Raw genomic sequence first — 23,414 nt, 5'->3', positions numbered from 1 at the left:
TTTTGTAATACTTACCATTCATCCAATATATACATGCAATTCATAGCAACCAAAGAAGGTTGAAGAATCCTAATGTTTTGTCCATTCTGATGTCCGCCATCATCAGGTCAAAACCAGTCACAATACTTTGATTTATGTCTAAATAATTGCAAACTATTGATAATAAAATACACCGAGTCCACATTTGATTATGCATTTTGTTTTAATTCAGCTGACACAATTCTTTGAATGAGCTGATGAGGGACACAAGACAGATGCCCAGCATGTCATTTTAGATTTTTTCTAAATGATAATTTATACAAAACAAGTAAAGGAACAATGATCAGTCTCAGCCAGCTAAGGCAATCATATGGAATGATGATATGACAAATCTAAATATAAAAAGAAAACACTGAATAATTAACACCAGGCCAGAACTGCAAACCCATGGCTAAAATGCTTAAACTTTAATCCAATTTGTCTGGTTGAGATTAAGGTTAAGTACATTTCTTCCTTGTAGCAGTGGCACACCTCATGCCTTATGAAGAACTTGCAAACCCTCCGATTCTCCACAGCTGAGAATTTGGTATTAGCAGGAAAATAAAGTTTTGGTGTTTTTTTTTCCAGCTGCAGAGCTGCTGTTTGGCTGAGCCACAAACCCCGAAGTCCCTGAGATCCCACTAAAATAAATCCTGCAGACAAAGCACAGCACTCATCACTCACTGCTCAACGACTCTGGGACACAATCACCAAATGCTGATCCTGCTGAGAAGATACAAGGCGTGCTTCTTTTCTCTGGACCCAAGCACTTCTCAGATTGAATGAAGCAGAAATTCAAGTCGACAGCAATTCCTCAACACTAAGTGGTGGTTATAGGCTCTTTTTCTTTTAACCAGGGGGCCAAGGAAGCTCTGCAGGGCCAGGGTACTACTCTTGCACTTACTTTACACCCAAATGTATACATAGTCTTTACAGTACAGTTAAAGAAATGACAGTACATTACATCATTCTGGGAGGAAATAGGTGGATCCGTCAGCTCTGGCTGCTTAGCTTTGGTCTTTGGTTTACATGAGAATAACAGAAAAAGAGAGCACTCTTTAATGTAATATGCCTATTGTTTAAACACAAATAATCTAACCCTGTTGGACAGGTGTGTAGGAGAATGAAATCTAATGAAAATGTTGTAAACTTTCACACACTGTCATCACAAAATGTATTAAAGCAGCAGCTACATCTGTGTCATAGACCTTCAGGAAGTAGTTTGACAGTCAGACTGAATTTACTTTTTTTCAGTCTGACATGTTCGTGTTAGACAATTTGAGTTTGGAAGGCAACACTTGGCCCCCATTTTTTGATCCTATCTTGGGGATTGGTTGATGCTGCCTGGAGCTATTGTATAACGATTATCCTACTGAATGAAGGAACGACTGAAACCTTTAAAAAATAAAATGTTTTTGACAACAGTGTGCAGTTCACCACAGGATATGGCTGCTGTTATCGTATTGTTTTAACAATTCTCATGAAAAGAGCAAAACCAACAATGCTTTAGTCAGAATCTAAATACTTTCCTATTTCCCAAGATTATTGGTGCCACCTGAAAAATGTAAATGTAAAAAATTAAATACAGCTCATAATATATAGCACTATAACTTTTCCTCCAACGTTGCTCAAACAGGAGTAAATGGCGTTATTTTAAACCGTGCAACAGTGTGGCTCATCGATGTGTTTAACAGTTGTTGGACAACATTAGAGCTCTATGGCACAGAGGGAGAAGATACATCAGGCTTGTTCTACTTGTTGGTAGAACTAACTCAGTGTTGGTTTTGGTCTTTTCACGGATCCTTTAATCTTTCTTAATTCTTGTTTTAATGCTAAACTACAAACCTGACCAACATACTGAGGCAACAGCAGCTTCAGTACCCATGTGTATATTAATAATGTGTTATACCTGAGACGTGAAAGAAATCCATACAATTACATGAAACTGTAAAAACAATAAGCTGTATTTTGTATTTGAACAAAATTAGGAAATTAGGAAAGAGACAGCACCGAAGTCTGCGTAAGACAAATTTGACTGTCCTCTCATATTGTTTTGGGGATTAAAGAAATGGTCTTTCAAATAGAACGTGATCAGCACCTTAGAGTAGTGACACATCTCACGTCACTGACGGCACTAAAGTAGTGGACTTACATTTCACTGGCCCGGTCACATACGGCCAATGGCACCACAGTAGCTGTGTCCCCATGCAGAACACATTGTTAAGTGGTCAGTTGGGACAGTCTGGCTTTTATATACACAGTGGGTCGGCTTTGACAGAAGCCCAAAAATACATAACAAAAATCGGAGAGAAAACACATTGTATATGAAAAGGATGAAAAAAAACATACATTTTTAAATTATTCAATACAAGATAAACGTCTCTGTAAACAACATTTACTTCTCCGTGAAAAAAGCCAGGGGACGCTTGTGTCCTCTCAAATTCATGAATACGGAGTCACTCAGCTTGAGAGATCAAATTCCCCGAAACAAGAGGAGAAGGAAGTGACTTCTTCAGAAATGGGAAGAGATGTTCCAGTTGTCCTCTAGGTGTCCATGGTTTGAACACAGGTTTGTGTCCTGGACCTGTGAGTGTTCTGGGACGGCACAGCTTTCTAGCACCTCTAGCTGAAACACACAGGTCCGACAGAGATGCCGAACTGGTGTGTGAAGTTCCCGCCTCCCATGAGTGCGACGTCTCTCAGAGGAAGCAGGTGGAGGTCCTCAAACTCAAACACCGACTCCCGAGGTCCAGAAACGGTCTCCTCTCCAGGCTGACACACAGAGAACAGAAGACAGATTCTTTTCTCATTTAATTGCTGTAAATCATCACTTTTATATGTGACAATACTTTAGTATATTTGTTTTCTTTCAACTGGGGCTGCAACTAACAATTCATTTCTATGTCATGCCTTCCTCCTCCGGTCACAGGGATGCCAGATCTTTTCTTCAAGACTCAAAACCAAATCTTGATAAAAAATGATGTTTTGGCCCTCAAACCGTTGCCAGAGCTTCCCAGGTCCGTCTACACCCGGTACAGGATGCTGAGGTCGTATATACAACTTATAACAACAAACTGCTCTTGCTAAAGATAATAAGGTAATAATAATATTGATAATAAATAATTATAGAGAACTCAATCACAAGCAAAACAATATCTAAAATGTTTTTTCTTTTGCAACTACTGTACATCTTTATAAGTTACAAAAAGATTTTCCAAATAAATATAATAAAGAAGTTGCAAAAAACTGAAAAGTTGCTGACTATTTGCAGGAACAGTTGAGATTTGTCCTCAACAAGATTGAATAAAACATCAAGAGCAGCATAAGCAGTACTTCCTCAAGCCTTCTCAGGAGCGCTGCAGGAAACCTCTGACATACCACACAGTCTTTAAGAGCTCCGAGGTAACTTTGCTTCCTTGAGTCAGTAAGGAACTTGATGTCTCTGTCCGTCTGGCCCAGTCTGTGTCCTGGGTGGCAGGAGAAGGTCATGTTCTGGATGGCAGTGCCACTGTGCAACCTCAGAAAACGCATCTGGACCACATTAGCACCTGGATAGTAAAACTGGTAAGAAAAGAACACGCATGTAATGGATTAACAATGTACACTGTCACCAAAAGTATCTCCAGTTCCGTTTGTAATGTGTAATGTGAAAGGGGTCACGTCTAGCTATTTAGCCTCTTTTAGCTAATTCTTTTGGTTTTGTGGCACATTTAAAGTCACAAATAAGACACAAAGAAACCAGGTGAAATTCACCCCTAACTGCCAATCAAATATACTCCCAATGCTCCTGTGCTATTTACAAAAGCATTGGAAAAAACAGACCAATCAGATCAGCACTAATAGCCAGACGCAGTTACGCAGTTAGTTGCCTGAAGATTGAATGGAGGAATGCACCTCGTCAATTAGAACCTGTCGTTCCCTGATAATGTCATTGTTCTTTATCTCTGCCATTGTTGTTCCCTGCACTCACCTGGAACCCCAGCTCCAGCCTGCTGAGCCACTGAAAGGATCCTTCTTCAGAAAATTCTTCCATCCAGGCTTTCATGGGCAACTGCAGGCGGAGTAAAGAAGGAAAAGACGTGCAAATTTGAATTCAGGTCCTACTTTCATAAAAGAGAGTCGTGAAGGTCAACGATGTTTAGACAGCTGCTGATGAGCTACGGATAAGCATGCAGCTCAAGCATGAACCAAAGGTAAATTGGCTACCTTAGTGAGCGATGCATTCACTGCACGCTTACTTGAGACCAATCCATATCATTCTTTGGTTGAGTGAGTCAAATTATTATGTAGTATTGACTGTATTAGAGGTGACGGAGGAGTTCTGTATAGACGGCAATACAATAATAACACTAATAATAAAGTCTGTGTCCTGATCGTCCTTTAGATAAAACAGAGCCAAGACTCAGTGAAGGAAGAAGAGTGAAGAACGGAGGAAAACATGAGAGAGACTGAATCACATTAAAAATAGAAAAGGGAGAGGAAGAAAACTAAAAGGCATTAAAAATATATTCTCTGTGGCATAAGGGAGAATGTAAAGAGTTCGACAGTATTTGTTGTTCTATACTGGAATTAATAAGTTACCAGTAATCATGAGCCTTGATATGTTTTATTCTATAGAGGAAAGCTCTGGGAACGTTTTGTGTGTGTGTGTGTGTGTGTGTGTGTGTGTGTGTGTGTGTGTGACAGTGGATCTGTGCTTTGCATCAAAAACGTTCATAACTAATACTGTAGAAATAATGTCCAAACTACCAAAGTAAGATTTAAGTTGACTGTGTCACAAGTGTGTCTTTGTACCTGAGAGTTTTGAGGATGAAGGCAGGTCTGTTTTGATGTAGAGGAGAAGCTGCAGTAGGCCAGCAGAGAGTCCGCTGGGCTGCCCTGGTTCGGGTCAATGTAATACATTCCTGCAGAGAAAGGTTAGCTAGAGTTCAATCACATCTGCAGGGATATAATTGTTACTGACAGAAAGACCTGAGCACCACTGGAAGCAGAAACACTTCCAACATACTGCACTTTACTAAACAAATAATAAAGATGTATAAAATAAGTATAAAAAAATTGCAGTGTCAAATATGTTCTGCAGTATTTTGTGTATGTACTATTACTCTAGTGCAGAGTACACTGATGGGATTAGATCTTTTGGATCCTTCACTTTTAAAGAGAATCAGAAGCATTAGGTATAAATAATTCATTACATATGGACAGGAATACCATCACAAAGTTGTTGCATTGAGGAAATATTTTTTGATTTCGATGTCACACAAGTATTAACATTTTTATTTTACTTAACTAAAAAAATAAAAATAGTCAAACTGAGTGATTTAGTTTGTAATAGCTAAAGATATAAATGTTACCAGATTAGTTTATTATGTCAGCTCACATGGAGGATGATGCACACACGTAACAAAGACGTATTTCAATGAGGATGAACTGTTTCACAGTTTGGGGAACTGACCGCTGCTGTATTCTGGGTGACAGAGCCACAGCTCCAGACAGGTGGTGGCAGGATGCTCCTTACTGCCATCAGGAGGATCCACCATCAGCCGGAGGTCCTCCTGCAGAGAATCTAGCAGAGTCTTGATCAGAGAGTAGTTGGGCTTATCGGACACATACATCAGATCCTGGACATGGAAAGAGAATAAAAAACAGTCAATTTCATTGCATTGCGTCCAAGACACATCTCATAACAAATCCTTTTGTAATTGTAACTCCACGTTCAACAGAATACTTCAACTGGACAATGAAGACATGAATCACTTGCCTTGAGTTGAGTCAACGTCATGTTCAGTGACTGTCCCGGAGGTCCAGGGAGCCCAGGTGGACCCTAAACACAAGAAGGAGGCACAAACTGTTTACATTCTACAAAATATCAATATTAGAATCCAGATTTAAAAAACTTGGTCATCCATCGATCCAAAAATGTGTCATGACATGGCTCTTAAAATACACACTGAACACTGACAAATCTTAGATCTATGAGTCAATGAGATAAAAGCTGTTTATTTCTTCAGCGGTTTCACATTTTCTCAAATCAAGCAATGTGGTGTTCATCAAGGAAGATCGCTTAACATTATAATATCTAATGACTCGTCAGGCTGAAGAAGCAAAAACAAAGGGGCCTCATTTCCCCTGAATGTTAAGGCAACATTATGTAACTATGTCACCTTAAAATAACAGCTTCAAAATCCTTTTGATGTTACACTGACTTGTAATAGGGAGAACGGTGTCTCTGTCAGTCCCATGACCCGGACGCCTGTTCTTGCACTCTGTAACTTTGGTGAGCGGGTCGTACATCTCCCGGGAGAAGTACGGCACTAAATTGATTTTGGTTTTACTGCATCATATTTTATGGAGAAAATGTTTTCTGGTCTTCCCTACGATGTCCTACTTTACTGGCAACTGCTGCAAAAATTAGCTGCTGTCAGCTAGCATGTTCAACTAGCATGTTTGATTCAGTGAACTTACTGGGAGCCCCCTGCTGCCGGGCAGACCAGGGAAACCTTGGTAGCCTTTCAAACCCTGCAGGGAGAAGAAAATGATAAGCACAACATACAATTCTGCACTCTTCTCCTTGGCAATACCACACCAATAACTATAAAACACATTGACATGGAAATAAAGACTGCTGCATATTCTCATTTCATCCTTGCGCCAACTTCATAGTGTGACAGTTTTACGATTATGTATGCCATCGACGTAAACCACAGAGATCCTAACGTTAAATCCTCCAGGACATTCAGCGCTTCAGATAATGGTGAGTAAGAGCTGATGTGAGATTGATCTGTCATGACGAGAGTGCTTGAGTTGATCATAGCATACCTTTAATCCAAACCAGCCCTGCGACATAGAAGAGAACAGGAGAAGAAAAGAGCATTGGCATGGTTTTTCTACAGGGAAGTGCATTTATCGACAGAGAGCTTCTGAGTGCTTTTATCGGCGGCATTATGAACCCATCAGCCACGGCATGGCAGATTTTATAATCTAAGTCAATAGCTTTTTTCCCCTCTAAAACACAGTGGGCTGAACACAATCGTAATGTGCTGGAAGGCAGCCGAAGAAAAGATTAGTTGCACCAGTTCTTATAAAACAATAACATTTCCATCCCACGTTCCACTTCTGTGCTTACTCCATTCTTCAGACAGTCTAAAATAAGTATGCGGAGTGACAGATGAACTGCCTGCATTTAAACTAGAAGATATCCAAGAAGAGTATCAGATAACATAGCCCCAATCAAATATTGTATATCCAAAGGGCATTTCATAAAATGACATTCTTTCCATAAAAGAAAGCAACATAAAAGCCAAAAATGAAAAACAAAAAGTCAGTTATAAACACAGTTGAAGAGGGATATAACAGCCAGCAACAAAACAAAGCACAATGAATAAAACATGTTCAATAGCTTTGTGTAAAACAACAACAATGCTTTGCTGAAGTGAATTAAAAGATTTAAGATGTCACGCTGAGTTCTGACATGAAACTTACAGGCAGTCCTGGCATCCCTGGTGTCCCCCTCGGGCCTGGGAGACCAATATTTCCCTAAAAGAGAGAGAGGAACAAACACATGTATCAAAGTTGGACATCATACAAAATATTCAAATGCAGGAACAATTCAAGCTTCAAAACACAAGTGGGAACATCAGCAGAATTGTGTGTACCTGCTCTCCCATCACGCCCAGTGGACCAGGCAACCCAACAGAGCCACCAACAGCCTGAGAGAAAGAAGAAATAAAAAAGAGAATGACTTACAGTTTCCAATCACTCACTCGGAAAGAACACTCACTAAATATCCATAAGAGCAACATACAAAACATTTAATTATGGAATAAAACCTTCCCTTAGTTCCAGTAAATCTCCCTCTATTCAAGATGACATCCTTCTTTCACAAGAAACGGAAATGTGTTAGAAAAAAGCTCATTTCACCTCAATGGCTTTAACATGACTTCCCAAATCACAGTGTGCTGGAGCCCAATAAACAAAAGGAGGACTACTACACTCCTCCGTCAGAGCGACTCACAAGGTGATGCTTTTATACGTGCTGTGTTTTGCTGTGTTCTTAAACATAGCCAAGTGGATAGGCCACACGATGTAGTGGTTAATGGCTGATCATCTAACAATGCAACTAAAAGATCATGTTTGGGATCAAGAAGGGAATTTAGAGACATAGGCGCTGAAATAAGACAGTAGATTTAGAATAGCAACACCTTTAAATAAGATAGTGATTACAGTGACTCTGTTCAATTGCAGTCCCTCTAGATGCTGAAGAAACTTTAGACTTTAAACATTTGCACAACTTTCTACTAATCAGACCGTCAACATTACATTCTGGTAAAACGTTCTCTGTTAAATTATTCAAGCTTTCTTGGATCGTCAATCATGCAAGTAAAACCGCAGCACCGCCCATCTCCCTATCAGTTTAACTTTCCTCACACACGACGCTCACATCCACTTTATAATTATTTCTAACTCCCCCATCAGACTACTGCTACACAAACCCTCTTGCCAAGACAAATTGTTTTAACAAAACAATGATTCCACCTGGCACTGACATAATAAACAAGCAGTGAAAGTCATATTTGGACTTTGTCCCTTTATTATTATTATTATTATTATTATTATTATTATTATTATTATTATTATTATTATTATTAACTCTATGGTTGTGTTAGAAAACACAGCCTGTATAAGGTACTAATATTTGTTCAGGACACAGACAGTATCAACATGCAGGATGTGTTTTACTAAGGCTTTAACTGCAAATAAGTAAGAATTTGATTACATTTAAAATAGTATTGAATATCTATTGAAAATGTTGCTATTCTAAATCTAAGGGCCTGGATACCACAGAAGTATACATATTCTGTTAGGAGCCAGGACTCTATCAGAAGAGCTTATCAGATGGTTGAACAGCTTTTGAAACGCCCTCCCCCAACACATATTACTTGTCACTGCAGGGAAAGCACCGGTGGAGCCACTAACATTAACAGCCTGTATGCACAATACCAAAGCCTGGAACTGGCTCACCTTAATGGATATGTGAGTGTTATGTCTGCACTATAGTACAGAAATGTTATGGACACTGGCTGCTTTATCGTTACACCTACAGGCAGTTACCACCAAAATATTATTATTATTTGCTTTGCAGACATTATGTTTATCTCCTTATGAACACATTAACCGCTCGGCAGCTCTTACCTTCATGCCATCAGCTCCAGGTGGTCCAGGCAGTCCCATGTCTCCTTTCACACCCTGAGGACACAAACAGCACAGTTAAGCCTCCACCTTCACTCAGACAGCAGGTCAGTACAATGAAAAGCACATTGTGGTGAAAGAGTTCTGACAGCCTGAACTGAGCGCAGCGGGCCAAAGTATTTTATGAGGCCGAGTAGAACAACACCTCAGTATTAACCTTATTAATCCCATCAGTCGCTGTTGGGGGAAACTGCTATGACGAGACACATGTGCTGTCCAGTAGTGAGAATCCACCATTACTTTTTAATTGTTACCCATCGTGTGTTTGTTATGACTCATTGGTCTTCAGGTGTTTTGTCAGATTTTTCAATTGTATGGCATGTTATATATTAGTTATGAGACTCTTATGAGCCCATTAGGTAGTTGCTGGAAGTTACATTAAAAAACACATTTTCTTTCTTTTTCCCAAAGGTAATCTTTTTACCTGGGGGGTTATCATTGAATGTGCACATGTGTATTTGTTTTGTATAGTATTTGTATATATTTGGTTGGATCCTGAATGTTGATATTAAGATATTAAGATATTACTCAATGCTTATTGGAAACTTGGATAAAGAAATGACTGGATTTTTATAGACGAACCAACATATAAATACTACTGCATTAAAAATCTTGACTATGCACACATTCACTATTCACAAACAGCCTTGATGGTCTTGAGGGAGTTGAGGTAATGTACCACTAGATTTGAAGCTGATGACAAACCTTTAGAGGCATTTAAATGAAACAAAAACTCAATGAAGCTATCCTTGTTTATACAAACTGAATCCAATGACAGTTGGGTTTGGTCCTGAAAGTAAAGCTTTCACTGAATCTGTGTCAGGCTTGTTTACCTCTTTCCCCTTTTCCCCTTGATCCCCCAGATCTCCACGTAAGCCGAGGATTCCCTTGTGGACAAAAAAATTAATCAATTCACTGACTGATTGAATGCACTTTAATTGATTCATTAATGTTTGGATATGTTCACCTATGACATACAAAAGTGTAAGAATATGTTGACTTACGATGAGCCCGGGCCACCCAGGGAGGCCCACCAGTCCTGTGTCTCCCTTTTGGCCCTGAATGACAAAACACCATCTACTGTTGGCTCATACATCACAATTAAAGCAGATGAGCAGAACGCTTGAGGCTTTGTTTCCATATATCCCACCTTAAGTCCTCTGTCTCCCCTGGTCTGTCTGACTCCGGCTTTCCCCCGTTTCCCCTGTGGACAAGTTTTCAATGTTTTTCAATGAGACAACAGAAAGCAAGAGGGGACACGCACCAAACAACCTGATGTTTTATGTATGAATCTGGACATGCAGTGGCTGTGGCTTCTGGCCATTTCCCCTTTCATCCCATGCACACGCAAATACATAATATCTGTATGACAAAGTCCTGTTTCAACACAGCAAGGCCTTTTATCACAAAGCTTGAAAAAGTAACAGCAGTAGTTCTTTAAATTGACCTTTAAACTTGAAACCATTGAATATTGACCTTTTTGGATCATCACATTCACAACTTTGAATCAACTGTGCAACATCTTTACATTATTTAGAACTGCATTTAAATTGCAAAATGTTTAAGAGACTGAAACCGGAGCTCTTACCCTCCTTCCAACAGGACCCACACTCCCTGGTGATCCATTCTTGCCATCGTGCCCCTGTAGCGGTGAAACACAAAGAGAACGGTGAAAAAGCTAATTAGTATCCTTTTGGACTATTTCTAACTGGACGAGGAGACACAGCTGCAGAGTTATTTTTAAATTGCAAATGTTATAACAGAGCTTTCTATATCTAATAATAAAGATAAATAAAAACAAAACAAGTGAAAGAACAGCGCTTAGATGAGAGAGGCTTCCACATAAAGAATAACTAAATACTTTTTGAGATGTCATATAAACTGTGTATGGAGAATAATGTCGCTAGAATAAATGATAGAAATGTTGGAAACTTCTGCTGCAAAACTAGCTGCTGAAAATGTGCAGGTAGTCTGACCGCAGTGGCCCAAAACTATTACACCACCATTTAAAATGCATGTACGAGGTGGGACAGGCTTTGAAGAAAAAGTTTGACATTTTGGAAACATGTTTATTCGCTTTGTTGCAGAGGGTTAGATAATACGATGGATACCACTATGACGTCTGCAGGATAAATATGAAGGCTGGACACAGGAGGAAACTTAGCCTTAAGACAGCCAGGCTCGCTGTTTCCTCTTGTTTTCATGCTAAGCTACGGTAAGCTAACCGGCTGCTGGATGTAGCTTCTTATTCAGGACAGATATGACGGTCATATCGACCTTCCCATTTAACTTTGGAAATCAGTGCATTTCCCAAAATATTGAACTATTCCTTTAACTTGTTTTCATTGCATGGCTACATGTTTCAATGATTCCTTTAATTATTGCATATCAAAATGAGGCAGAATAAACTCAAAAATGGACCAAATGGTATTTAATATGATTGCAGCTTTAGATGTTTTGGAAAACTAGAATGTATAAGATGTTAAATTACATATTAAGATGAATAAGACAGACATTACACTGGAATATGAGGATCATACCTTCTCCCCTGACATGCCCTGCTTCCCCTCAGGTCCTGCTCTTCCTTGCACTCCCTGTAAAGCAGTAATAGTTTTACTTTGTTGCATCATGTTCACTTTCAGACAACACACACACAATTCTTTTTTTTAATTACTAATCACGGCCAAACAAATGGTATAATTATAGACCAGCTGCTGAAGGCTAAATAGGATTCCATCATCCACAGTGTTTCTGTGTTGAACACATCCGCACACTTACAGGAGCCCCTGTGGGACCTGGGGGACCCTGGGGTCCCATCTCTCCAGGAGGCCCCTGGAAAATAGAGAGAGGCACAAAAACATAAGTTAGAGTTGTTGAGAGAAAAAAAAGGCAATCATCAGCAATGGTAACTAACATCAGACTAAGTGTTGATGCTTAGTTTTCACCTCAAACCCAGGCAGAGCCGGAGGACCTTGGATTCCTGGCAGACCATCTTCGCCCTGCACAGGTAAGGCATAATATTTGCGAACAGTAAATAGACCTTTTTTACATTAAAACATATTCATCGAGAAGATGTCGCATCATGCAGACATGCAGTTTGGTTTTATAAATGCCATACAGTAGAGACATTTAACATGAAAACCTCACTAACCTGTTCCCCTGGTGGACCTGGAGCTCCTGGCTCCCCCTTCAGTCCCTGTGGCCCCACTTCCCCATTAGCTCCAAGGTCTCCCTGAGGTCCGACTTTTCCTACTGGACCCTAACATACAGACATCACAGATATGTGATACAATTACTTTGACAAATTATTGAGCTTTTTTCACTTCTTTTAAAACAATGTGGGCTTAAAATCTGATTTCAGTTTTTTCAGTTTAATGTAAAATATTGCAGACATCAAACATCCAATAATGCACCACTTCAAACTTCTGCCATTTATCCCAAGACGACAACAAGACAATATTTCAGCCTGAACTTATGGACCAACTGACAGACCGACATTTCCAAAGAGACAAGCTGCTAGCGTGGCTAAAGATGCACTATGATGGCCATTAAATCTTAAATATCACTGTAATTATCTGGATCTCTCTCTAAATCACTTAAAAGTATAGTCCTCCCATGAACACTTAATTCACCTAATTTATTGGTTCTTGCTATAACAAATTAGCGACACAGCTGGAACTGAACTTGGGACAAAATGAAATACAATACATGACAACAAGAGAAGACAACATACAGGATTGTGGGATATCTTTGGAGCAACACATGAAATATTGTAATTATAATATAAAGTGCAAAAACTTTGTGATACTTACAGGTGGTCCCAGCCCCCCTGTGTCTCCTCTGACACCACGAGCACCAGTCATTCCCTATGTGCAAGACAAACAGAGAGCACATGGATGGCTTTCCTCACACAGCTGTCCACCATGTTGTGCAAAATGTTAAATGTAATCAGGGATTACCCGAGGGCCTGTTGACCCCGGAGGTCCAGTAAGTCCTATAGGCCCAGACGTCCCCTGGAGAGATGGAATAAAATATTTTAGTGCCACTCCTTTGAAATGTGCTCTATTCATGCCAAACTTTTTCCAGGGCAAAACTTGAAACGTAATGGTGGGACACAGGCCAGAAGCAAAACACGTATTGTATTGTTCTGATGTTCAATGGTACTAAAATCCTTTTGTGCGTGTGCCACTGACCAAACTGACTTCCTGTGCAAAGTCTCTGCTCACGGTACTCAGACTATTAATAATCATTTATAATTAGGGATCCTACATATTTAAAGAGCATTTTTGCAGCACAAAAATAAAACATCTTAAACAGAAATGTATATTATAATTTGTTTTGCAATAATTACAAATGTTTTAAATGTTATAATATAACATCTGACGGGCCAAATCGAACCTTATGGCTGGCACAACTGGGCAGCCCTGCTCTCCTTTAACTGATTTTATTAAAGCCGAGCAGTGTGGGGGTTATAGGGACAGACAGCGAGAGAGAGACAGACAGAGAGACAGACAGAGGCAGACATAGACAGAGAGAGAGACAGACAGAGAGAGAAACAGAGGCAGACATAGACAGACAGAGACAGAGAGACAGAGACAGAGAGAGACAGAGACAGAGGCAGACATAGACAGACAGAGACAGAGAGAGAGAGAGACAGAGAGAGACAGAGACAGAGAGAGACAGAGACAGAGGCAGACATAGACAGACAGAGACAGAGAGAGACAGAGACAGAGGCAGACATAGACAGACAGAGACAGAGAGAGACAGAGACAGAGAGAGACAGAGACAGAGACAGAGAGAGACAGAGACAGAGGCAGACATAGACAGACAGAGACAGAGAGAGACAGAGACAGAGAGAGACAGAGACAGAGAGAGACAGAGACAGAGGCAGACATAGACAGACAGAAACAGAGACATAGACAGACAGAGACAGAGAGAGTGTGGATATGCTCAGAGCATTACCTTCTGGCCCTGAGGTCCATCTGGCCCCGGGGGGCCCCAAGAGCCTACGACTCCCTAAAATGAGCACAAAAACAGAAAAGCAGGTGAAAACAACACAAATCTTTCAGGTGGATCAATAAATGTCAACCCCAGCTGGGAACAGTTTGATAAAGGTTCATTTAAAGGCCACTCTGAGCAGCATCTCATCAACAGGATCATTACATCCAGGTAACAAACTCACCTTTAACCCCGTCAGACCTGAAGGTCCCACTTCACCCATCAGCCCGGGTTCACCCTGTCAAGAGGATGACATCAGATCCAATTTCTACATATCAATCTGACTGATCCCTTTTAGATTTCCTTTAATCTGGTAATTAACTGACATTTCTGTCTGCACTCATGGCTGTCCGTTCTTTGAGGTTGGAGTTAAATGAATAACTCTAAATGTCTAAAACCAAGGAACTTATTATTAATTTAAGACGTAACACAGATGCAGCCAAAGAGTGCGTCATACACAAGGGAAGTGTGGAAATTCATCGTACAAATATTTGGGTACTGTTTTTAAAGACCATCTTAAATTTGATGTGAACACGGAGGCTATTGTGAAGCAACAGAGAATTCATCTTCTCCGTAAACAATCAATGATTTTCTGCCCGTCATGCTGTCGTCTTTTTGTTTTTATGTTGAAAATAAGAAAAATACAGAAGATCACATGACTTATCCTTCAAATGTAAACACAGCCGTGATGTGTTGAAGAAACTCTCCCTGATACTATGTTGGGAGTATATTGTGTTATTAAAATGTAACAAAAGTACCAAACACACAATTGTCCCAGAACTGTGCTCACCATGGATCCAATGTGGCCCTTCTCCCCCTTTGGGCCCCTTTCGCCATTTTCTCCATGGTCTCCCCAAGGGCCTTCTCGACCAGACAAACCTGGAGAGCCGACCTCACCCTGCCGACAACAACCACATTCTGATCACAAACGGCAAACTTCTTTTAGAGTCAAACGAACACAATCCTCCTCCTCAGAGATGTGAACAGAGAGAAAGTGAGTGTACCTTCTCCCCTTCGGCTCCAGGATCTCCAGCTTCACCAGGATGCCCGACATCGCCCTGCAGAGGAGGAAGGAACATCAGGCTGGAGTAACTTTCGTACTGTGCGCCTCATTTAAAGGAATAGTTCGACATTTTGGAAAGTATGTTGATTCACTAAAAGGATAGCATAAGATGATACGAGTGGAAAATGAAGCTGCATTCAATCTATTATCCATGTTGTTCAAACCCTCTTAGCAATAAAGGACAAGACATCTTTTTTTTTTGTAGCTTCCATTAAAGCTCATGAACATGTTAAAGTCAGAAGAACGTCTTCCCAACTCGGGAAATGGTACCATCTGAGGAGCATGTGAAGGCAGCATTGGCCTTGGCCAATACGTGACATTCAAGTGGCTTTTGTTTCAGGCTCCTCCCTGAAGCCCACATGGATTAAAAACTATCACCAGCTTTTTACTGACGGCTCTTTACTTACAGTGAGAAACTTAAAAAGTGTGAAAAAATAAGTACTTAAAAAAGCAATTACGGTTTTGATTCAAACCCGCAGCCCTTTGCTGCATGTCGGGCCGTCCCCCCCTTTCCTGTTGATGTACGGCTGCATTATATAATACAGGGGAAAAGCCCCTCATAGGAGTCTGAGTTAAGTTCTGCCATCATCCCAATACCTAATATCTAATTTCACGGTTTACGTAACAGCACAAGTACTTTATTGAGCACCTGAAATGGACATTGAGGCTGACATTAATCTGTAACGCTAACGAGAAATAAACAAAATACAACAAACAAACATGTGTTCACCAGAAGATACTTTGGAGAGGCTGTTTTTGTGATGCTGTAAACAGGGTGATTTAATGAGGTCCTAAAATGTTGTGTCGTCTTTTATGCGGACCCCAGGAATAATAGTTGCTACTGCGGTAATAACTAATGAGGATCCTAAATAAAGATAAATGCACCTACCTCTAGACCCTCTGGTCCAGGCCTGCCCTGTAAGCCTTTTGGGCCCTCAAGTCCTCTCTCTCCTGGGGGCCCTGGAGGACCAAGTTTCCCACAAGACCCTAGGTCCCCCTGTCGAACAAGGCAACATAAGAAGACTGGAAATGAGACACATATTTACTGCAGGCACTCCAATGATAGTGGGTTGCTCAGGGGTTTAACTCCCTCAACTGGCTGCAGACTGTTGGACAGCATTAAACAAAGTCAACTTGGACACAAGTTCTTAAAAACAATCAAGAATTCAAATGATTTCTAAAGCTTTTTGAGGCATTAGCAATCATTGATATAAATATGTGGAATGATGCTGCTGTCATGACTGACCTGGTCTCCTTTCCGTCCAGGTGGGCCTTCATTTCCTGTTAGGCCAGGGAGACCCTGATGAATCAAGTCAAAATAATCATCAACTGACAGTAAAATGTGCTCTGCTGTCCTCGTACACAATTAATGTAGATGACCAACTAGTGTTTGATCAAACTAGTGTTTGATCAAAGAGCAATGTGATAAAGGTTGTTATTATTATTCTCAACATACGACAGAGTATCAGATGATACTGATCACTTGCATGCATCAGTGAAGGAGGGAGAGGGGGCTGCGGATTTTTCAGCCTAATACATCTGCCTGTTTATTGTCAACATTAATACGTGCGTGCACTTAAAGTACACGGCATTCATGATCCATTTCTGAGTAACACCCCGCTGCTCCTCAGACTTTTAAAGATTGTACAGGCCATGTTGCATCCTACAATCCTCAAAAAGGTCTCAAAATGTGATGTGATCAAGGCACCAATGCTGCCTATGTAGAACTGTACTATATTTTGAATAGTATAATATATTTATTTATTTTCTTTACTTCTCTATAAAACTAAACACACCTGTTGTCCATCTTGTCCTGTGGGGCCAGCATCACCAAGCACGCCAGGTAAACCCTGGAGGTTAAAACATCAGTCTAAGTTTCAGTACCTGAACACTGCATACATTAAAGGTCATTAAACACTCATATGACCTACCTTGTGTCCTCTTTCCCCTGCTGCTCCTAATAATCCATCCGCACCCTGTGGGCCCTGAGGAAACAACAAACATGTGAAAAACTTTTCATGTTGTGAAGGGTCAACCAGGTGTTCAGACACTTGAGAATATGGATGGATTTTCATCTTTCCAGAATATTAGAAGTCTCTAATATATCAATTAAAGCAGCAGATGATGGTAGGTACCCACTCACTGGGATTCCTGCAGGCCCCTGTGGCCCCTCAGGTCCTGAGGGCCCTTGGCTTCCTCTGGGTCCAGGTTTTCCAGCTGCCCCAATACCACCTGGGAGACCTGGAGGGCCCTAGAATAGAGATCAATCTTATGTTTTTATATATTATTTACAATATTATATAATGCAATCTGTTGTTGCTTCAGTGTGTCATTGCTATGCACAGTTTATCCTTAACATTCAGTCAGACTGATATATTAGCATTTATGAATCGGTGGTCCAAGTCAACCAAAGCAAAAAGACAAGAAAAACAATGTGTCCTGTTAAAATGCCACTTAAATTCAAACACGATAGTCCTGTAACACACAATGATGTGCCGTTGTGTGCAGCCCTATGAGCTGCTCGACTCCACTATGAACTATAACTTACTGGTGGGCCCTGTATCCCTTTGGATCCTTCATCTCCAGGCCGACCCTGTGAGAAACAACAGAAGCGCCACTGAAGTCACTGGTTGATTAGGAAACAGAAAATGAAAAGCCGTGGTTTGATGGTTCTGGATTAGTTCTGTTGGACTGGATATCAGCATTTTATATACAGTATTTTAATGGATGAATCTGAGATATAAAGCTTTTAACTGTGCCTGTGTGAATCTTACTCCCAATGGACTGTGGTCAAAGTCCCAAAAACAGCAAAAAGTCAATTCCCACCACGCTCTTTGAGACGCTTCCATGGCTCTAAACCTTCACCTTCTTCCTTTGTGTTAGTTTATTGCAAGCACTAAACGTAGAACACCCAACAAGAAGCTACAGTGAGGGTGAAGCTAATGCTAAAGCTAGCTTAAAAAGATACCGTTTTCTAAAAGACAAAAAAAGACAATAACCTTTGAAAATACATGTAATTCTATAAATATAAGTCTTCACATGAATACCTCTAAATGTGTGAACCTGTATTGTTGTTTGTCATGTTCTTGGTCACTTGGCTTTCTCTGAGCATTATGAGAAAGAAAAGAAGATACTTTATCTCTTAACTTTGTTACCTTGTGTGGATGATGTTTCCCTTAGGGACAGTAAGTGATACTGTGTGATACTGAGTCGTTGTTAAATGATTAAAAACCACCCGCATTACAGTTTAGGTCCACCGACAACACGTGAGAGAAGCAAATTATGTAGTTCTCTCTTATTTAGGGCACAAACTCTCACCTGAAGTCCCCGGGGTCCCTTTTCTCCACAAGGTCCTGGCGGACCCTGACAAAGAAAAACAGACAAGTCAGAACATGCTAATTGCTAACACTTCTGTCTGAGCTCTGTGTAGGGAAATAAATATGTGTTGTATAAGCAAGTGGGCATCTTTGTCTTGTACTCATGTGCAATGTGAAACTTTTTGAAGATGTGCATTAAGTGTACTAATGCAGTTAGTTATTATCCAACATTGTTATGCAGCCCAGGGGCTGAATCTGCCATTTACTTCCTCCAACACCGTACCTGGGTCTAAAACAAAAAGGGACGTTTCTTTTTTTAACAAACTGGACAATTGGCACACATTTATCTTTAAAATCACAGGTTTAAAACATTGTCCTCTACAGGCTCCGTATACTATTCAGAGTTTTATTACATTGTATTTGATTCCCTCTGAGAATAAAACAAAGTGCACAACCTTGCTCAGATTTTCCATTTGTCCCTTCTGTGGACAGGATTATTTTATACCTTATGAGTGTGGCTTTCAGTGCATTCAGTGATGTGGGCACACAAGCATCCAAGTCGCTGATGAATCAACCTTCTCAGCAGTGTTTAACTTTAAACTATGACAAATTGTGTTCAATGACACTGCAGGGTGGACTGTGGACGAGAAGTGAACTTCAGAAGAACAGTCCCACTTCATTAAGGAAAGTCACTTTTTCCATGCAAGAGGGACTTTCTTATTCCAAAATCTAACCAACCAAAAGAGGAGATTGATTTACAGGGAACAGAAACCTTGAAGAGTTTTATGAAGAAAGTTTGACCTTTCAGCTTCATATGCAACTTCACTAAAGCGGAGGGAAAACCATCAGTCCAGGCCAGGGACACGAGTAATTATCAAAATAACAACAAAAGAAAGGTGTATCACTGCGTAGAGGATTCTGTGTGTGTACCTGCATTTCTATGCTCAGGTGTGTGTTGAACGACATTTAGCAAATCAACTCTGCTGGAGTGCAAATAAATGGTAAATGGACTGCATTTATATAGCGCTTTTCCAATCTTTTGCGATCACTCAAAGCGCTTTACAACACATGTCTGCATTCACACACATTCATAGAGTCAGAGGCTACCATACAAGGTGCACACCAGCTCGTCAGTAGAAATAAACATTCACACATGGCCATCGGGAGCAATATGGGGTTCAGTATCTTGCCCAAGGACACTTCGACATGCTGACTGCAGGGGTTGGGGATCGAACCACCGACCGGTGGACGACCACACTACCCTGAGCCACAGCTTGCAAGTGTCTCGTCAGTGGCCTGTTGTTTTTCCTGCATTCAAAAACCTCCTAGTTTCACATCTTTTCTTACTTCACTACCCAATAAACCAAAATCTGATCTGATTTGGAGGTGAATCTATGGAAGATATCTAGGTTACTTCTTACCATTGTATTTGGGTTTATTTGAATTTTCTATTGTGTCCTTCTCATACTTTTTTCTATTCCCCTGCCAAAAATTGCACAGTGGAACAGAGGTGTAACATGTAGGATACCACTTCATCATTGAGGATGTCACCTGGCAGGCTGGAGGACTGAGCATGGAGTGCTTTAGTTTGCCATCAGTGACCAACAAAATCAATCACTGCGACCTGTTCTCCTCCATAAATAGCCAGTCCCTGCACACCTGCTGCTGGTTTACTTTTATTTACCCTCCTTGGTGTGACCCTATCACAGCTGCTGTCTTAATCAAATTGATGAAAACAATATTCAGTCCTACTCTCATGTACCCCTAATGGTTCCCAGGGGTCAAAAGAGAGGAAATAAAAAACTAAAATAAACTTCTGACACTTACTGCAGAACCTTGCTTCCCAACAGGCCCAGGTAAACCTCGTAAACCTGGCTCGCCCTGGTGCAGAGGAGAAACAAGAGATTGTATTGTTTTTCACAGTTAATGGTGTTTTTGCTTGGACAGAAAGAACATCAAAAAAAACGTCTGCACTCTGCACATTGTCAAAAATGTCCATGAAAATGTCTGAACTTCAATTTCCTTCTTCTGATTAACAGATTACTTTACTTTCAACCGTACAACATGTTTGAAGGTCCCCTCACTTTTACAAGGCTTTAACATTGGAGATAGGGGAGAGAAAGATGACCTTACCCTTTCTCCCATGAACCCCGGAGGCCCACGCATGCCCACGTTCCCCTGGATACCCTGCAGGTTGAAGGAACAACAGATGGAAGAAATTCATTTATCATCAGTTAAAGTCATACTGGCTCATCCAGCACCACACCACGTCTGAAGAAGGTAAATTAAAAATACCATTTGTAGGGAAACTTTTTTAAAAGGGACTCTGATGTATAATCATAAATTAATCTAAAATTATTCCATAATTTCCTCTTCCCTTTCTATTACTGGAATAATTTTCTGAACAGGACATCATTTACTAACACATCTTGATATAATAATATAATAATGACCTCGTTACATATTAATATTATTATTTCTTTCTACATCTTACACTTCGCTTACTGTTGAACGTCCTGCAGCATCAGATTGTTGGTACAAAGCTTCTGAATGACTTACATGAACATTAATATTTAGTTTCATCTGATTGACATGAACAGGTCTTTAACGTATATTCATGTGCAATGGTACGGTATACTGTTCTGTACTGATGTGATGTGAAAAGGTAGTACAGGTGCATTCCCTGCATGTGCCCTGCTGGAGAATCACTTACATATATGCCCACTGGGCCCTGAGGTCCCTCCATGCCTGGCTTCCCTGTGAAACCCTGAGGGGAAAAAAACCCAAATCTACATAACACATACTGTCAATACAAACACATATAAAACACATCTGTGTGTGCTGTGTAATGGAGGTCTGACTGCTCTGGGCCTGTGCCCTCACCTTGTCTCCTGGGGGTCCCGGTGATCCTGGAGGTCCTGGTTTCCCCGGGGGCCCCTGTCAGATAAAAGCAATCTGTAGCAGTCAATAACATACTGTATGTGTATCTGTACAGCCAATCTACTTTCTCCACTTTGAATAAAACCTTGTTAGCTGTTGGCTTGACCCTCTGAACCTCACAAGCCGTCGGCATTTACACCATTTATCATGGCCAGAAACTGTTAACAGTGGAAACATGATTGGATTTTTAAATTGATTTGATAAATATCAAAACAATTCATACATTTTTATTTTTTTATTATGATTTATGGGAATATAACTTTGTTATACTGCACAAAAGACAATTCTGAGTTCTCCCTACTTCTAGCCATGAATTAAATACATTTAATAATTTAATCAATTGAATTAAATATTGCAGTGAAAAACGAGGCCAGTTATTAAAATGTGACACGAGCAAAGAAAACGCCCTGAAACTGCTTGGGTGTTCAGAGGGTTAAACATTTGTTTCACAGAAAATAGATTTGCAATCAATCCATCTGCTCTTTCTCAGCTGTAGGCTTCACAGGATCTGCTGGAAATTCCTGCCTGGTCTCTGAAAAACTCAGTTTCACACAGTAGTTACTGTCTTCAAGTCCTCTGTCTTCCAAATGACACGTCTACAGGATGATAACGAAGCATACCGGAGAAGCTGGTGGGCCATCTGCTCCTCTCTCTCCAGCTATTCCTTGAAAACCCTGGAAAAGTATCAGAAGTAATCACACAGTTGCTAAGAAACGGGAAAAGGCCACAAGAAGTGAAACACACAGATCTGGATGAGAGAAAACATTATGAGTTGCAAAGCCGACCAAAAGTGCAAAAGTGGAACAAATGGTCCTTCGTCTCGTTAACAAGCGTGCACTGAGCTGTTCAATCATTGGTTTGAATGAGTTGATCCAGTATTTTACTGATAGTTGCTTAATCAGCCATTTAATTGTTTCTCTGCCATTTCATTCGATGGGAGTCATGAGGCTACTCCCTAAATGTCATTATGGTAAGTATAATGGTGATTATTAAGAGTTTAATTTAAGACTATTTAAAAGGCTACATTTGTCCTCGTTAACTTGAGCAATCAATAATGTGGAGTCTGTTAATTTGGTATTACAAAACGTATTACTCAGCAGTTATCCTCCTGCAGTTCTTCAGTAGTGAAGCCACTTTTCCCAGGACATCGCCAATATTCGGTCTGGAGATGTTTTTCCGTGTCTCAATTTGTGTTCTTCTATACACTTGCTATTTTGAATGCATAAGTGCGTTGACACTGACAAATATGGCAAAATGCAGTGCACTATGAGTACCTGGATGGTGTACTCATAACGGTCAAAAAGTTGGAATAATGGACACCGCTCACCCTCTGTGGTCGCCATCTGAGCTACATAGCGAGAGGGGAGGGATCACCAGGCATCACTAGTAGAAATGGCGGCAGGGGAAGCTGCAGCGATTGTGGTTGCTCCGGTGAACACCAGGATACAAGTAATGACTATTTACAAGTGAGCAAACAAGCCGGCAGATAATGTGGCGAGCGACAATCACGGTCAAATTAGCTTCCAACTTTTTTTCTCCAACCTTTTTCTGTTCCAACGTGACAAACCCCCTGTGCACAAAGTCAGTCCAGTAAAGAAATTGTTTCCCCAGTTTAGTGAACTGTGGAGTCCTGACCTCCACCCCAACACCTTTGGGATGAACGAGAACGCTCACATATACTGTAGGTGCAATGTTAAGGTGTCCTGCATACTTTTGGCTAAAAAGTAAAGAATATAAGATATAATATGTGTGAACACATGACCTCTGATCAGCCGCAGTCAAAGTTAGTGAACACACCTGATACCTTTAACTGGATGGTAGTGTTTGTT

General features: G+C 40.5%; 1 protein-coding gene across 1 annotated transcript; it reads right to left on the bottom strand.

The window, feature by feature from the left end:
• Positions 1-2,359: 2,359 nt before the first annotated feature.
• Positions 2,360-22,928, bottom strand: LOC115016987 (collagen alpha-1(XI) chain). The gene is made up of 37 exons (XM_029445145.1): positions 22,860-22,928; positions 21,529-21,582; positions 21,359-21,412; positions 20,779-20,832; positions 20,473-20,526; positions 18,647-18,691; positions 17,877-17,921; positions 17,472-17,579; positions 17,260-17,313; positions 17,125-17,178; positions 16,575-16,628; positions 16,218-16,325; positions 15,270-15,323; positions 15,056-15,163; positions 14,450-14,503; positions 14,230-14,283; positions 13,227-13,280; positions 13,080-13,133; positions 12,419-12,526; positions 12,213-12,266; positions 12,046-12,099; positions 11,808-11,861; positions 10,856-10,909; positions 10,418-10,471; positions 10,272-10,325; positions 10,101-10,154; positions 9,211-9,264; positions 7,674-7,727; positions 7,501-7,554; positions 6,838-6,855; positions 6,484-6,537; positions 5,780-5,842; positions 5,474-5,639; positions 4,813-4,922; positions 3,989-4,069; positions 3,397-3,579; positions 2,360-2,790 (listed from the first exon to the last, which is right to left on the bottom strand). The coding sequence occupies exons 1-37, from the start codon at positions 22,926-22,928 to the stop codon at positions 2,641-2,643; spliced, it is 2,604 nt and encodes an 867-aa protein (XP_029301005.1). The 3' UTR covers positions 2,360-2,640.
• Positions 22,929-23,414: the final 486 nt, after the last annotated feature.

This window comes from Cottoperca gobio, chromosome 12, assembly GCF_900634415.1.
Source record: "Cottoperca gobio chromosome 12, fCotGob3.1, whole genome shotgun sequence".
Lineage (NCBI taxonomy): Eukaryota > Metazoa > Chordata > Actinopteri > Perciformes > Bovichtidae > Cottoperca > Cottoperca gobio.
This window is presented reverse-complemented; position numbering and strand designations above follow the sequence as displayed.

Coding starts and splice junctions, on each gene's coding strand:
- LOC115016987 (XM_029445145.1), bottom strand. CDS start 22,928: ATGGCGACCACAGAGGGTGAGCGGTGTCCATTATTCCAACTTTTTGAC. Junction 17,922..18,646: donor AGGGACCCCGGGGACTTCAG/GTGAGAGTTTGT, acceptor TGTTTCTCACAG/GGTCGGCCTGGAGATGAAGG. Junction 10,910..11,807: donor AGGGCATGTCAGGGGAGAAG/GTATGATCCTCA, acceptor TCACCGCTACAG/GGGCACGATGGCAAGAATGG.